This window comes from Rhamphochromis longiceps, linkage group LG13 (assembly GCF_057381845.1).
Source record: "Rhamphochromis longiceps isolate RC_006_pf linkage group LG13, R_longiceps_female_GT1.1, whole genome shotgun sequence".
In the NCBI taxonomy this organism is placed as follows: Eukaryota; Metazoa; Chordata; class Actinopteri; order Cichliformes; family Cichlidae; genus Rhamphochromis; species Rhamphochromis longiceps.
This window is the reverse complement of record NC_140569.1, coordinates 3,675,445-3,690,364: the sequence shown is the minus strand read 5'-3', so window position 1 is coordinate 3,690,364 and position 14,920 is coordinate 3,675,445. Positions and strand designations below refer to the sequence as shown.

Sequence of the window (14,920 nt, the reverse complement as noted above, 5' to 3'; positions counted from 1 at the left end):
GTTTTTAAACCTATTTTGCACAGAGAGGCATTTTTTGAAAAATGTATTGACAGCAATGTTGAATATTATTACACAGGAAAAAAACAACTACACGTAAAATAATCACACCGTGACGCCTCTGCCTTTGTAAATGGAGGGAAAGTAACTGCGTGTGTATATGTAAGCGTGTAAAACCTGCAGATAGTCAGATTAACAGTATTTTGTCTATCTGCCATTCTGCAATTCATCTCCTGTGAACAATAACGTGGCGCACAGCGTGACGTGAAAAAAGGCACATACCTTTGACGCTGTGACGAACTCTGTATTCCTCGTCCACACGTAAACGCAAAAAAGGAGTTTTAAGAAATCTCCGTTTTCAGTGATTCGAAACGCCGTTTACGTGGACGAAACAGCTGCGTTTTCAAAAATACCCGTGTAGGTGCGGAAGCAGCGTAAAAGAGTTAGTAGTTTATTTTATCACTACCTGTAATTTATTGCAGATTACTTGTATTTGCTGAATTGTTTACTAAATGTTTGAGGTGTGAAATAAATGCAACGGAGCAAAATATAGGTGTGTGTGGCTGTGGCTGGAGGATGTGTTTGGGGGGGGGGCATTTTTCTTTTTAAAACAAAGGGGGGACCTAGCAAAAAAAAGTTTGGGAACCACTGCTTTAAAGGACTTCCACATTGACTGACGCTCTTTTACAATCTGCCTCAAGTGGCCGTTAATGGAATTGCGGTTCTGGACGGTCTGAAACACACACTGAAGCCCACTGACTTCATATTACTTCATATCCCTGAGGTTGAGCTTTTGAGCTTTGAGCTGAGCCTTTTTGGGGCAAAAATGAAACTATGACGCACTGATATGAATTATTTTAGAATTTGTGCTTTACTCTGAAAGCAGAATCGCCTTATCAGCTGTGCCCGAGCTTCCTCCACCTGTCACCGGCTGAGACCGCAGGAAATCCCATTCCAGTGACTCCAGCGTCGCTGCCGCAGTTTCAAACGTCCCCGCGGGGAGAGCGTGTAAATACTGTGTTGCCAGGTTGGACAGGAATCCACCTTATAGCGGATGGCGCTCACCGTGCAGAGCTGTGCGCGTGCTCCTGCCATGCAGGCAGCTTGATGCGAAGATAAGAAAAACCGGATCTGGTTTCCGCGAAGAGCGCAAGTATCCGCTGGAACGGACTTTCCCAACGCGGCAGCGCGGAGGGATAAACGAGCCACGGACACGAGCGAAGCGCGTTTGTTCCCTGCGTGTGTCCGCGGCTGGACGGGCAGCAGGCTGACACGACTATTTGTCGCACGTCAGCTGATCGGCGCTGCTCTTTCTGAAGGCCGAAGCCTCGGATTTGGGAAAATACGCACACGCGCTTCCTCCTTCCACCTTCGCAGGATCGGCGGCTGGCCTGACATCATTGGCTGGCAGTTAGGAATGAATCATCGCCTTCCCCGGGGGGGTTCGGGGATGCTGTCGCTGTCATAGCACCCATAAAATCCCTCGGACACGCAGACCCACCCTCTGCGCTCTGCTGTTTTAAAGCCGTCTCGTCTTTGAAATCAGCATGGAGGAACTCTTGAGGAAGCTGCAGAAAGACGCGTCCGGCCACAAATACAAAGGCATCCGCGATGCCTGCGTCTACGCCTGCGGTGAGTGCACGGCAGCCCCTCCGGGCTCTTTGTCAACAGGAGGCGGAGGGAGAGCAGGGATGAGGGGAACCTGCGACTTCTCACCTGCTTTTAGCTTTTAGGAACCCGAGAGCAGCTCCTGCACTCAGCCCAGAGGCTGTGAAGGCTGAGCAAGAAGCCAGGAAATCTTTAGGACCATAATCTGAGCAGCCACGGTGCCATATGGCTGCCATGCCCCTGTGCTGAGCTCCGCACCTATTTTCTAATGCCAAATGTCAGCCTCTCTTAAAGAAATACGGTAAATGCTCCAGTCAGGCTTTAGACAATTAGATTGGATCGTTATAGAAAAATACACAAGGCAAATATTTGCTGATTCATTACTGCAATAACTTGGGAGTATTTGACAGAGACGAAGAAAGCATGAAGGAGCTTCTTCAGAGGTTTCCAGACTCTGAGCAGAAACTCTTTCCTGTCTCATTACTGTCTGTCTGCACAGTTCAGTACCTTTCACGAGTTCTCGCCTCAGCGCGAGACACGAGCTTCACTGTGGAGGGAAATATAGAAGTAGAGGAGTCCTCCTCTGGTTTCTTTATTAAATAAAATGTAGTTAATATGGTTTAAAATGTCTTAATAATATTTATGCACTGAAGAGTTCACACACACATCACATCAAGCAATAACAAAAACGGACACACCATGGTGTCCAAGCTCCCACACTGTTTTGGAATTATTATTATTATAGTTATTATAATAATAGTAATAATAATGAGTAGCAAAGTCTGATTGGGACTCCAGCCAACATCGCTTCATTATCCAGGTGGATGAATTATGACAGAAATTCTCAGAGTTGTTATGAAAAACCCAATTATCACATGAAGCTAAAAGAGTTTAATGCTCCAGGCTGCAAATCTGATTGTTTTTGCTGTAAAATTGGGCCTTTTAACAAGAAAGTAAATGGGGATTGAATCCTCTGCGGTGCCAGCCTCAAGTGGACGTTAGTGGAACTGCAGTTTTTAGCACTTCTGCATCACTGTGTTATCTTTCAGTTCTGCAGGATGAGTTTTTGGAATAAAGCTGATGGCGTACCGGTACGGATACGGATATGGAGGGTCATCAAGTTAGAGCTCGGTTTGAATTCTGTCAAATAATCCTCTGAGCTTTGTTACACTTAATCCAGCATGCTAGAAACTGGCAATGACCTTTTACAAACGAATCATGCGGCCGAACACAAATCATGTGACTTTCAGTGCTTTGTGACAACAATGAGAACGTGCCACAGAAGCCAGAATATATAAGCACACGGTGAAAAACGATTTCCACTGACGTCAGCGAGGAGACTGTTAGCATTAAACGGGTCAGCGTGACCTTTTAGTGGCAGGTGGAACTCATTGAGACAGCAAGGAGAGAATGAGTTCAGGTTGCGCTGAAGAAGGGGTCATTGTGTAATCGTACACACACACACACACACACACACACACCTATTTGGGTATGTCCAAAGAAAGCTGCAGGCCCTTTCCAGGCACATGCTTGCATATACACACATGCACAAAAGGCCTGAACTGTGACTTTCCAAAAAAGATGATATCATATATCAGTTCTGTTTGCTCTTTTCTTCACAGACCACTCGCATGAATAGAAACATGCCCACAGCATCAGTCACTGCAGGTCATGGTCGTCTCCGGATGTAAAGGATGCTGAACAGCCTGATGCAGATGCAGAGAACATATGTGAGAGAGTTTAGTGCAGGGACAAAGCTGCTGTTCACTAAGTCTTGGCAGACAAAGTATGAAAGCACGTGCAGAGATTTATGGCAGATTTTAGAGATGTCAGCAAGTCTCATATTTCACCTTATAGCTGGAAAAACGTGGTACGCAGTCAGAGTTGGTTGGAAGTCTAAAGAAGAGGTGAAAATTTCTCTCTGAGCTCACCGAGGTCACGTTAGGAGGAGGATGCAGCGTGCGCTGTGAATGTCGGCCGGCTTTGAACATAATGTGACTGTACAGATATTTTGGTGTTTGGTTTTCTTAAAGTACAAGCTCACATTTGATTTGGGGCATCCTGTTTCAGGCATTCATGCTGAATCTGTAATTTTAACAGAAATGAGTCAGCTAGCCCCGTATCTTTCAGTCAGGTGTCACGTAAATAAGATCCAATCCTGCCTTTTCTTTTTTCAGCAGTAAATCAATCTGCATTTGGTGCTGTAGTGAGTATTTGTGTCTGTGGGACTGAGTCAAAGTAAAGTGCAGTGTTTGTGTTCATGGTAATGAAAGTAGTGTCACTCAGTGGCTCGCTGGCTTCAGAGGTTGGAGGTTGTTGACATGAGAACATATTCAATGCAGAATATTTCTTCAACTGTTTCGCATGTCTGTGCTGAATTAAATGCAGCTTTTCATTCATGGATTCTCTATGAATGAAAATGTGACTTAACCACTCTGTCTGTTTCTTTGTTCCAATAGAAATGCTTCAGTCTCAGAATGGATCAGCAAAGATTTCCCCTTCACAGCTTCGGTAAGTTGAACATGACAGATTTTCTTCTCGAAAGTGTGAAATTAAAATGTGTAATTAGAACCTGCTGACAGCCTGTGGTTTGTTTTGAAGGAGGCGTCTTCGACAGTGTGAAATGTTCCTGCCTTTAGCTAACCTGATAGTGTTCATTCATTCTCTTCTGCTTATCCTTATCGGGGCTGGAGCCTGTCCCAGCTATTATGGGGCGAGAGGCCGGGTACACCCTGGACAAATTGCTAATCTGTCACCGACAACTGAATACTGAAATTTAAACTGCTAAGAACTTTGTGGCTTAAAACATCAGTTTTCTCAAAGCTGCCTGATTTGAATAGATTAAAATGACAGAGGAGTCATTTCTGAGTTGATAATGCAAATACTGAGCGCGAGCTCTGAGCTCAGCATTGCTTCAGTTTGGACGTTTGATTGTCAGAGAAGTGATCAGTTTAAACTGCAGTAGCCTGGACACACTGACAGCTAAAACTCATCTGTTCAAATCTGCATCTTCACTATGAACTCATTGTTTATTTTATCTTGTGCTCTTGTTTATGTGTTGTTCTTTATTGTCATTCTTCTATTTTGTTTTATTCTATTGTTAAGTGTCCTTGGGTATCTTGAAAGGTACTTTTAAATAAAATGTATTATTATTATTATTATTATTATTATTATTATTATTATTATTATTATTATTATTATTATTATTATTATGTGTATCTGAGGCTACTTTGACAAGCAGGATCCTTTTTTGGGCTGTCAGATATACACTGTGATCATAGACTATTTACAGATAGATAGATAGATGGATATATTACATTTTCTATGTAGTTTGTATTTGTATTGCTTCTTGAGTTTTTGCTTTTTATTCAATTTAGTTTAAATTGTTTGAAAATGCCTATTTTTATTTTATTAAATTTCTTTTTTGCGTGATTATTGTATAGAGATTTAGGTACATCACTACAGGTGTTAAAATAAAAACATGAATTTTTCAAAGCAGTTGACTCAGTAAACAAATCAGCTGGCCAGCAGGGGGCGACTCCTCTGGTTAAAAAGGCCGTATTTCCCATTTGACCCTTGACCCCAGTAAACACGTTCACTATTTTCAAATCTTATTTAACACAGTGTTATATTTATTTTGTGAGTTTGGTCCCCATCAGAATAAAAGCAATGATAGTTACAGCTGCAGTATTTTTCTTGTTATCGTACAGTTTAACTCAGAGTTTTCAGTATTTCTATTATTTAAATGAGTACGAGAGCACCACAAACTAAAAGAGCTGAGAGAAAAAGCAGTGTTGATAACACCTGAGCTCTCTAATGTGAGGGGAGTTTGTGCTACTGAGTCCAAGTGCTTTTGTGCTAATCACCTTTTAAATCATTCCAAAAAACCCAGTTGGACATTTTTAGAGTTCAGTGATCTCTTGGTGGAGTTTTTTAATTAGAGGGGATGCAATAATATGATCTGTCTGATTCTTGCAGTCGCTGTAGTGAGTTTGAAATCTAGTAATCTGTGACTGTTTCTGTGAGTAAAACTCAGTAAAGTGTAAAGTGGATGGAGCTGCTGCTGCTGGTGGCCAGCAGCTCGTGATGGTCCCGTAAATTCCCAACACGGCATGAATTATTCACATGATAATCTGTGTTGTTTTATTAGAGCGTATTAGATTAAATATTGATGATAATGTCTTTGTAATATAGTGCCATGATTTCTCTACCAGTGTGTTCTTCTGGCTCTACAGATAAGACTTCATGCCTGTTATCTCTGAAGGAGAGATGCTAAAGAACAGACTTGATTGACAGACTGATGGAAGATTAATTTATAATGTATTTAATTATAAATAATCAAATTCAAAAGTGACTGAGTTTGGTGTTTAAATGACAAATTCTCAATGTTTTTCACCCAAATGTTTGCCTTTTTGTCTTTTGACTTTGTTGTCTGTGTTGTTTGTTGCTCATAAATGGTCTGGTTGTGGGTAACTGCCGTGCAAACTGTGGCTCCTCACAGCCTGCTTGAGTGGTCGAGTTGTGGCAGCTCAGAGCAGCCTGAGAGCGCAGAGATGAAGCTCAGTATCCTGTAATCAGCAGCAGAGCGCGGTGACTCAACCAACCACAAATAACAAGAGGGAGATGGAGGGCGAGCGAGTGGAAAGAGAGATGGAAGAAACGGTGGGAGAAGCAACACAGTAGCTGGTTTACATAAAGATATCTGCGTGAAGCTACCGTGAAAAGCTTATTTAGCAAAGGATGTGGTTGCTGAGATTATTTGGGTTCCCTGTGCAAAGTTTTAAGCTTAGCATTTTGCTCGTGTGACGGGCGGATCTGACTGAGAAACCAGCTGACATTGTGAGCTCATGTGGTGTGATATGATATGGGATATTAATCAGCCATGAGGTAGGCCCACCCTGACGCATACTTTGCTTTATATCCTTCTGGATGTTATTGTGGGCCACAATTTATAAAACAGACACCATGTTGCACAGAGTGACTTGAAACCAGCAGTAAACTCATCAGGAAAGAGGTTAATTGAGCATGACCTTAGCAAGAAAACAGTGTGGCACTTCTGCAAGATGCTTTGCAACCCACCTCCAGCCCAGGTTTGATGTTTATTACAAATGTTGCTTATATGCAGCTCTAAGGACACAAGAACTAGAATGTAGTTCAACTTTATGACTTACGCTCCCCTCACCCATCAGACGGGTTGGCCAATGAAGACTTTTGCCAGACAAGAGAAGCTCAAGTAAATTGCTCCTCCTGACTTGTTACTGTAACGATTGTAAACTATAATGCTTCGGTTTTGGAGGAGGGCACAGATTTATGATGGAGGTGAAAAAGGAGACGTTCTGATAATCTGCTGATCTGTTTTCTTCTCACATCTCTGAAGTACTGCACACACAGTTTCACAGCCTTTAAGAGATATTCCGCCTATGCAACATAACCATTTTCAACCACTAATCATTGATGAGAACTCATTTATTAAAGCTTAATTTATTAACTTCCACTCCAAGATTTATTCACTCCATATTTAGCATTTTTTTCTGTTCCAAAGTCTGTGTTCGCTCACTTTATTGACACCAATCCCTGACTGCCTGTGATCGTGTCAGCTAATCTTCAGAGATTGTAGAGAGCTGTGATTGCACTGCCTGCATTACTATGTTGTGTTTGCTTCCAGAGAGCGCTGTCTGCTGCCTCTACAGATGGCTCTGGAGTCAAAAAACACCAAACTGGGACAGACTGCACTTACTGGCATGCAGGTACTGGAAGACACAAATGTATAAATAAAGGTTTTATTTATTTATTTGGATTTTATTCGTCTTTATTTAAACCTTTCTGATTGAACTCTGACACCAGCTTAAAGTGGAAGGTACAAACTGAAGCTGTAGCTTTTCTCTACACAGAAACTCCTGTGTGAGGACAGGTTTGTGGGTGGAGCTAGTGTGGAGGTGGAGGCACTGGAGAAACAGCTGCTCAGCCAGATGTTGGAGGCTATCAGAGTTACCCCATCTCTCCATGAAGACTTGCAGGTGGAAGTTATGAAAGTAAGACCTGGGAATTAGGGGTGGGTTTTTATAATCGATTCATCGATTAAAATCGATTCCGGCTTGGATAACGTAAAATCGATTCATTAAAATCCTGAATCGATTTTTTTAATATAAATTTATTTTGCCCGAAATGCCAGAATCTCTGGTGACATCTCACAAAATTTCAAGAACCACCAAACAGTTAAGACAGTAAATGAGAGCAGGAACACGGATTCTGCACATAGACTTAAACACACAGCGCGACCCGCGGATCAGAATCAGTGAGATGTCGCCTTTCTCACCCGACGGCAAGGACACGGTCGGGGCTGAAAGCCGACAGCTTGCTGATTCTGATGTGTCGGCGGGTCCAAGCTTTGTGTTCACGCCCTTTATGCGCCGATTCTAAAGCTGTTAGTTTGATCTCTCTCCAAACAATATTGACCGAACCAGCAGCAAAAGAAGATTCACATAAACATCGTCATGTATTCACTCTGACTTTTACTGTTTTGCTTCCACCGCAATGCACAGCTCTCTCTCTCTCTCTCTCTCTCCCTCCCTCTCCCTCCCTCTCTCTCTCTATCTCTGTACTTCAAGAACAGTTTCCCTTTCTTCATTATTCGCTTGCTTGTTACGCACAAGTCTACTGTTGTTTACAGCGCTGTCAGCCGCTGTTTTTTTCCCTTTTACATTCTTCCGAAAAGAAAACCTCATTTCTGCTGTTCAATACTGAACAAATTTAAACTTTTTAAAAATTATTCAAAATGCAAAACGCTTAACCATGTCTCTAATAAAACCGCTGTAACTTCAGAGGTAATGTTCATATGTTGATTAATGGTTTTCTTTCGTTTTTGATGTACTGCAGAATATTTTTATAAAATCCCAGGCCAGGAAAATCACCTTCATGTTTTTCTGTGTTTTATCTTCAGCTACTTTGACACAAAGGCATCTGCTGTGACGCTCACACCTTTGATAAAGTCTTGCGTGTGTCAGCTTCCTTTTTATTGATACAAAAATATGTAAATGTACTGATCTGAATTATAATATTTCTGACTGTCAAAATATCCCAGATTTAAATCGAATCGAATCGAATTAAATCGAATTAAATCGAATCGTGGATCGAATCGATTCGGGACCTTGTGAATCGGAATTGAATCGATTCTAGAAATCAGTGACGATACCCAGCCCTACTGGGAATGTGTTTTTGGGGCTGAAATGATGACAGATGGTTGTACTTGTGTCATGCATGAAACTTCCAGGCTTGCGTGGTGGTGCAGCCGGTGCTGTCCTTGGTGCTGAAAATTGTTCTGTGAAACTGGACTGAAAGAAGTCTACAGTTCTGAGTGCCCACACTGCTCATCATGTAGCTACACTTAATGTGAACACACTTAAAATAGTGTCAATTTCTAATCATTTAGACCCCAAAACTGATGTTATTTTCTAACATTGACTGTATTTTCCTGGAGCACGCTCCTTAGTGCACTTAGCCTATGTAAAGTGAACCTGCTATGGTAGCGATTTCCACCTCCATATTTTATTCTTGGACTCTACTGGAGTAGGTTTGCATGATTGCATGATTACTTATTGCATTATTATTGTATTATTTAATGCATGATTACTTATTATAAATAAGTATCTTATTTGGTCTTTGTACAGCTCCCATGTCATCCTTTGCCTGAAATAAGCTGGTTTAGCTCCTCCCCCTTTTGCTGTTACTGACCAGCTTTCTTCTGATTGGCCCTTGTAAATAGAATCATCGAGCCAAGAGTTGAACAAACAGCATGAAGCACAGTTTTTAGAGCAGTGTGCAACCTGAGCTTTTGGCTCACAGCTATTAATTATATATACATTAACTTTGTTTGCAGCTTTGGGCATAGTTAATATGAAAATAAAGCAGTTTAGTATGCCGTTATTTTTGTGCCACTATTCTGAGCGCACGTAAAAAAATTTGCAGGTGCAAGTGTTGTATTTTGAGGAGAAATTTTTCTTTGAGCGAAGAAAAGCTGAATTTGAGTGAACAAAATTCATTGCTGCGTGCAAAAAATGTATTTCAGTGTTTGCTGTTATCCACACACACACACACACACAATAGCACCCCCTCTCGCTCAGTCTTTGCATTTGCGCTCGCTCGCAATGTGTTGCTCGCACTCTCAACATTTCTGCCCGTGCGCGCTCAACTCTTTCTCTACACCGTTATATTTGTGCCAGACAACCAGCCAATCACAGAATTGGATGCAAAAAAATCGGATTGGCTGTTCTGGTCTCCAGTCAGCTCGAAATGATGAAATGCAATATCCCTGCTTATTAAGAGTGTGTTTCTCCTGTGTGCAGGTCCTGCTCTGTATCACCTACTCACCAAACTTTGACATTAATGGAGACTCCATCCTCCGGATTGCTGAGGTAGGGCAGCCTGAGACTGATGCGACTCATCTTCATAATCAGATACATGAGCTTTTACTTGGCAATAAATAAATGCATAAACAAATACATTCACAGACTTCATCACTGTGCAGAAATTTCTTTCCTGGATTCTTTTTCCAGCTCTTACATTAAGTTTTAGACTTTTTCTGTATTGCTGTCGCCTGGAATTATTCTGAAATGATTAGACAGACTTTTATGGGCCGGACTAAACTTGGACTGGACGGCCAAACGAGCTTTACAAAGGAAAATTCAAACATGTTAAAAAGAATTTGCATCATTTTCTGTTTAGCTTGTTCCTGCTTGTTGCCTCATGACGCAGACTTTTTTTCATAGTACCAGCTTTGAATAGGCTGTCTCAGACTGAACCGATGATAGAGGGCGTTGCATTTTTTTTTTAAGGAAAGTGAACTGTTAGCACAGCGAGCTGAACATGGATCTTTTTTTTAAAAGGTGAAGCGTTTCTCTGTCCTCACTTGCCCTCAAGCCTCATCTCATACTGTAATCTCATCAATTATTCAGAAAAGTGAGATGAGTTTTCCTACAGACACACAAACAAAGAGACAGGGCTGTGCAGATGAAAATATTTGCCAATAAAACCAATAAAACCGTGACGTGCTGGAAGTACCAAGGTCTGCACCAGGTTCACTGGCTTAGCAATCTGTACAAAGCTTCTTACTCATGGTTTTTAAGGCTGTATTATCATCATATTACTGGAACACGTCTGTGTAATCATCATCAGTTTTGCTGTAATCAAGAACATCTGTTCCCAGTTCAAGCCTCAGCTTGCTTTGATTTCTGCTGAACAGTGTACTTATAATGAGCATGAGAACGTATAGCTGAAGAGACTGGATAAATGTCCAGCACTGCCTGCCTGATGACATACTGCACACGTCAGGCGGTGCCCCGGCCTTGAAGGTCAGCAGGTTCAGTTCTGTATTAAACTATAGATTAAGATAGATTATAGATTAAGCTCTTCTGTTTTGCTGGGTTCACAGTGAATGGGGTTCAAGAGAACAGATAGCATCTTGTTTTTATTAGGAGGTGTGATCACAACTGGCTTAAAATCACAAATTCAAATATGACACATCAACCCCTTCAAGGTCGTCTCCTTGGGTGGCACTGCACCAGATGATAATGATAATAATGATATTAATAGTAATGATAGTTAAAGTAACCGTAGTAAAAGTAGTGCTCAATGTTCTCAATGTAAGGAGAAAAAACAGGGATGTGCTGCAGACCTGCAGCCTGGTCTTTGAGATGTAGCTGGAGTCTCAGCTCCCGTGGGTAGTGATGATCCCTGAAATTAAACTTGGGTCAAGCTGACACTGAAGTTAATGTTTGCTCTGTGTGGAACTGGTGCAGTCTGCAAGGTTTGGGACTCCCAGGAAATGCTTTTAAAATAGCAGCTGTGCTGGAAGCAGTCCAGAAGTGCTCAAGGAGACAGTTTCATTCACAAACGTTTAAACTGGGTTGTCCGCGTTGTACAGCCACCAGCAGTAAAAACACTGATGAATAAAATTCAGAAACTTTAGTTTTTTTGCCCTGAGTCATTCTTAGACTCAGCCTCCCTTTTGGTCTTTATAGAACATAAAAAAGTAATCCCCCGTTTCTCGATAGCTCAGGTTCGTAACTTGCTCCTTGGGCTGTTTCATAATGGATGCCTCATTCAGTTTGGTTTATATTAGGTAAAACTGATTTGGAGTCATGAATAAAAGAACGGTGTCAAATCATCTCAAGACACTAATCAGTTCAATGCAAAGATTAGACTTTACGCTGACAGCTTACTGTACAATGGGACGTTTGGTTCTAAGAAAGACGTTTCAGAAAGCACAGTGTTTTACAGTTCTACTGTTTATACTGAGCAGAAACGTCATGCTAGTCATTAATGTTCAGACCACCTGATCGTAGCGTGGTCGAGTGTTTTATGTCAAATGTTTTCTGTCACGTCACTTCCCCCAGCAGCAGAAGCAACATCTCCTGCAGCTAAGTGATGTTTGACGCCCATTAACAGCTCGTAAAAACCCAGTCACCATGGCGTGTTAATGGGCTCTGTGCTGTCAGGGCTGGCCATCTGGTGTGTGAGTGTATTGTATTTGCATTGGGGCATAACTCAGGGTGGCTGGAAAGGCTGTCAGCAACACTCCATTATCAAAACATCTAGGCAAATAGGGCCAGGACAGTTTTTTTCTAATGTATTTATTTATTTTAATGGAGGGATTGGCAGCGCTGAGAGATTCATGCATTGTCAAACACGGAGAGCTCAAGGCTTACGCTCCATCTCTCTAATGTGGTCATCAGTTACATGAAATGTAACCTGCCATACAACTATAGACACTTCAGATGTATTAGTGTGTTAACCCTCCGATAGACTGGTGTACCCAACTTCATGCCCTATGAATCCAACCCAGCTGTGGCCCTGAAGGGGATGGATGGATGGATGGATGGATGGATATCCTTATTTTAACTGTAAATAATTTTCTTGTTCCCAAACATTTGACTCTTACATCAAACAGACTAACTCATTAATGTTCAGTAGACCACAGGTTGTGTGTTTTTTGTCCTGTCTCCCTTCCCCAGCTCTTCCCCACTGGTACCAAGCGCTTGCTCATTGGGGGTCATCTGATTGTTAGGGTTGTGTTATTGTAGGGTCTTTACATTACAATATAAAATGCCTTGAGGTGACTGTTGGGGGGATTTGCCACAAATAAAGCTGAAAATTGAAACCTGACTACAGGTTGAACAGGTGGCAACAGTTTAGTCATTCTCAGACTCAGAGACTGTAAATAAAAAATGGATGTAGCCACCATACTGTTACTTGTTAGTTCGTGCAGCCTCTGTCGCTGTCGCACCTGTATAATTTATAGGTGCCGCTTACTTGTGTTAGCCTGTAGCATAGCACTTTATCCCCTCGTCAAAAATATGGTCACTTTAGTTTCAAAGTGCTAATACTAATACATCGCGGTGTTTCCCCCCATCTTTTATATTCAGTAGGTTGTTTTGTAGTAACTGACCAGTGCTACCTAGAGGCAAAATAGGAATATGAGTATTTTGTTACCGAGGAGCTTTATTGATCTGTTGTTTTCTTCTTGTTTGTGGCTGTACAACACAAGCTTTTAGCTTTTAAACGTTGTATAAATAAATGTACCCTGTGCATGTACTATATGAACCCCACATTATGTAGGTTCTAATATAATCCTCAGACATGTTTGTACTTACACTAACTGGCAGTGCTTTAAAAAACAAGGTGGAGTATCGATTGCTTGCAGGAAGTGTGAGCATTAAAATTGAAGGAGCCGGAGCTGTCAAGGCTCGGCTGTGTGGCAGGCAGGAGGAGGACCCAAACGCAAAACTCACAGACACGGGGATGAACTCAAAATCACAGCTTTAATGCTGGAATGGCAGAACATAGGAAATACAAAACTAAACTGGGAAAAGTAAACTAACATACGCAGAGAGACACAGGGAGATCCACACAACATGAGGGACGACGTCACACTGAACAGAGGGAGACGCAGACAGAAATACACAGAGGGTTAACGAGGAAAGTGGGAACACACGGGGAACACAGGTGACACTGATAATCATGACGAGACAGGGCGGGGTGAACTGAACATGACATGTGCGGGCGTGAGAGTCACAAAGTAAACAGGAAGTGCACAGAGGTTCAGACAGGAGGAGAGAGAGCACGAGTAGAACACCAACGTAACAGGCAGGGGAGACACGGAATAAACATGAAAGGGGACGAGGGCTCATAAATACATAGAGGGCACACAGGGGGAAGAGAGAGCACGGGGAGAACTTAGACATAATGGGCAGGGGAAGCATGGAATAAAACATAAGGAGAGACGAGGGCTCACAGATACACAGAGGGGCACACAGGGGGTAAGAGCCATGAAGGGAGAACACTTAGGGAACAACACAACAGGGCAACTCAGAAAACATGGCCTAAGCAAGGAACAAAATACAAACATACAAGGAAACTAAGAACACTGGGCCAACATGGCCCAGAACCATGACAGGAGCAACTCTTAATTCAAGAGGTACCTTGAGGTTGTTCCTTGCTCTCTTGTCCCTCTCACATGCATATTCATCCCATCTGTGAGTGCCTTATGGTGCAGGATGTATTGGGTTTTTTATTGATTGGGAGCAGGTGGTATAAAACATCCCTGAAGCTGCCAAGATTTCAAATGTAATTAGCAAATGTGGTCTTTGTTTAGGCTCTACGTGAGGTTGGGCCTGGTAGTTCTCAGCCCCTCTGAGCTCACAGGATGGAACAGAAATTTGATAATTGGTCAAATAAATCTTGGCTTACACATTTTGTTATCAACAAGCTCTGTAGCTCTTCCATTAAACCCCACTCTTGGATTAAGAATTGTTATGTGATTTGGATTTCTGTACTGTGTATTTGGGCGATATCCCATCAGCAGCCTCCTTAAGGGACAAATATTTGATAAACATTCTGTTGGGAGCGGGCAAAAAAGCACTTACCAGGAGGTGGCTGGAGAAAGAGCCCCCAACAAAGAAAGATAGGATAGGAATAATGGAGGAAATACATAGAATGGAAAAACTTACATTTTCTTTGAACCACAAAATGGACCAATTTCTTAAAATCTGGAGGAAGTGGGAGAGATTTGTTGTAGGTGGTAATGTGGGATGATGGGTGGTGGGTTATATAACCAGAGCTTAACTAAGTATTTTCACACAACTACTGGAAGAAGGAAGGCCTGCTAAGGACGTGGTCACTGTTTTTTAGAAGGCAGGTCATAAAAGAGACTGGAAATAGCCTTCCGAATATCATCAGGGATGGACTGTAAAGTGCTGCGTGGACAGTAGCAAAAACCTGACGACATGGGACCTGTAAAGAGGTGGAGGGGAGCTCCCCC

At 42.1% G+C, this 14,920-nt stretch overlaps 1 protein-coding gene across 1 annotated transcript in view; it reads left to right on the top strand.

The window, feature by feature from the left end:
• The first annotated feature begins 969 nt into the window (after positions 1–969).
• Positions 970–14,920, top strand: part of arfgef3 (ARFGEF family member 3) — a 54,632-nt gene continuing 40,681 nt past the window's right edge. The window contains exons 1-5 of the mRNA XM_085427594.1: positions 970–1,629; positions 4,065–4,116; positions 7,271–7,352; positions 7,497–7,637; positions 9,948–10,016. Coding sequence (XP_085283720.1) covers positions 1,545–1,629; positions 4,065–4,116; positions 7,271–7,352; positions 7,497–7,637; positions 9,948–10,016 — 429 coding nt within the window. The 5' untranslated portion in view covers positions 970–1,544. The remainder of the gene's footprint in view (positions 1,630–4,064; positions 4,117–7,270; positions 7,353–7,496; positions 7,638–9,947; positions 10,017–14,920) is intronic.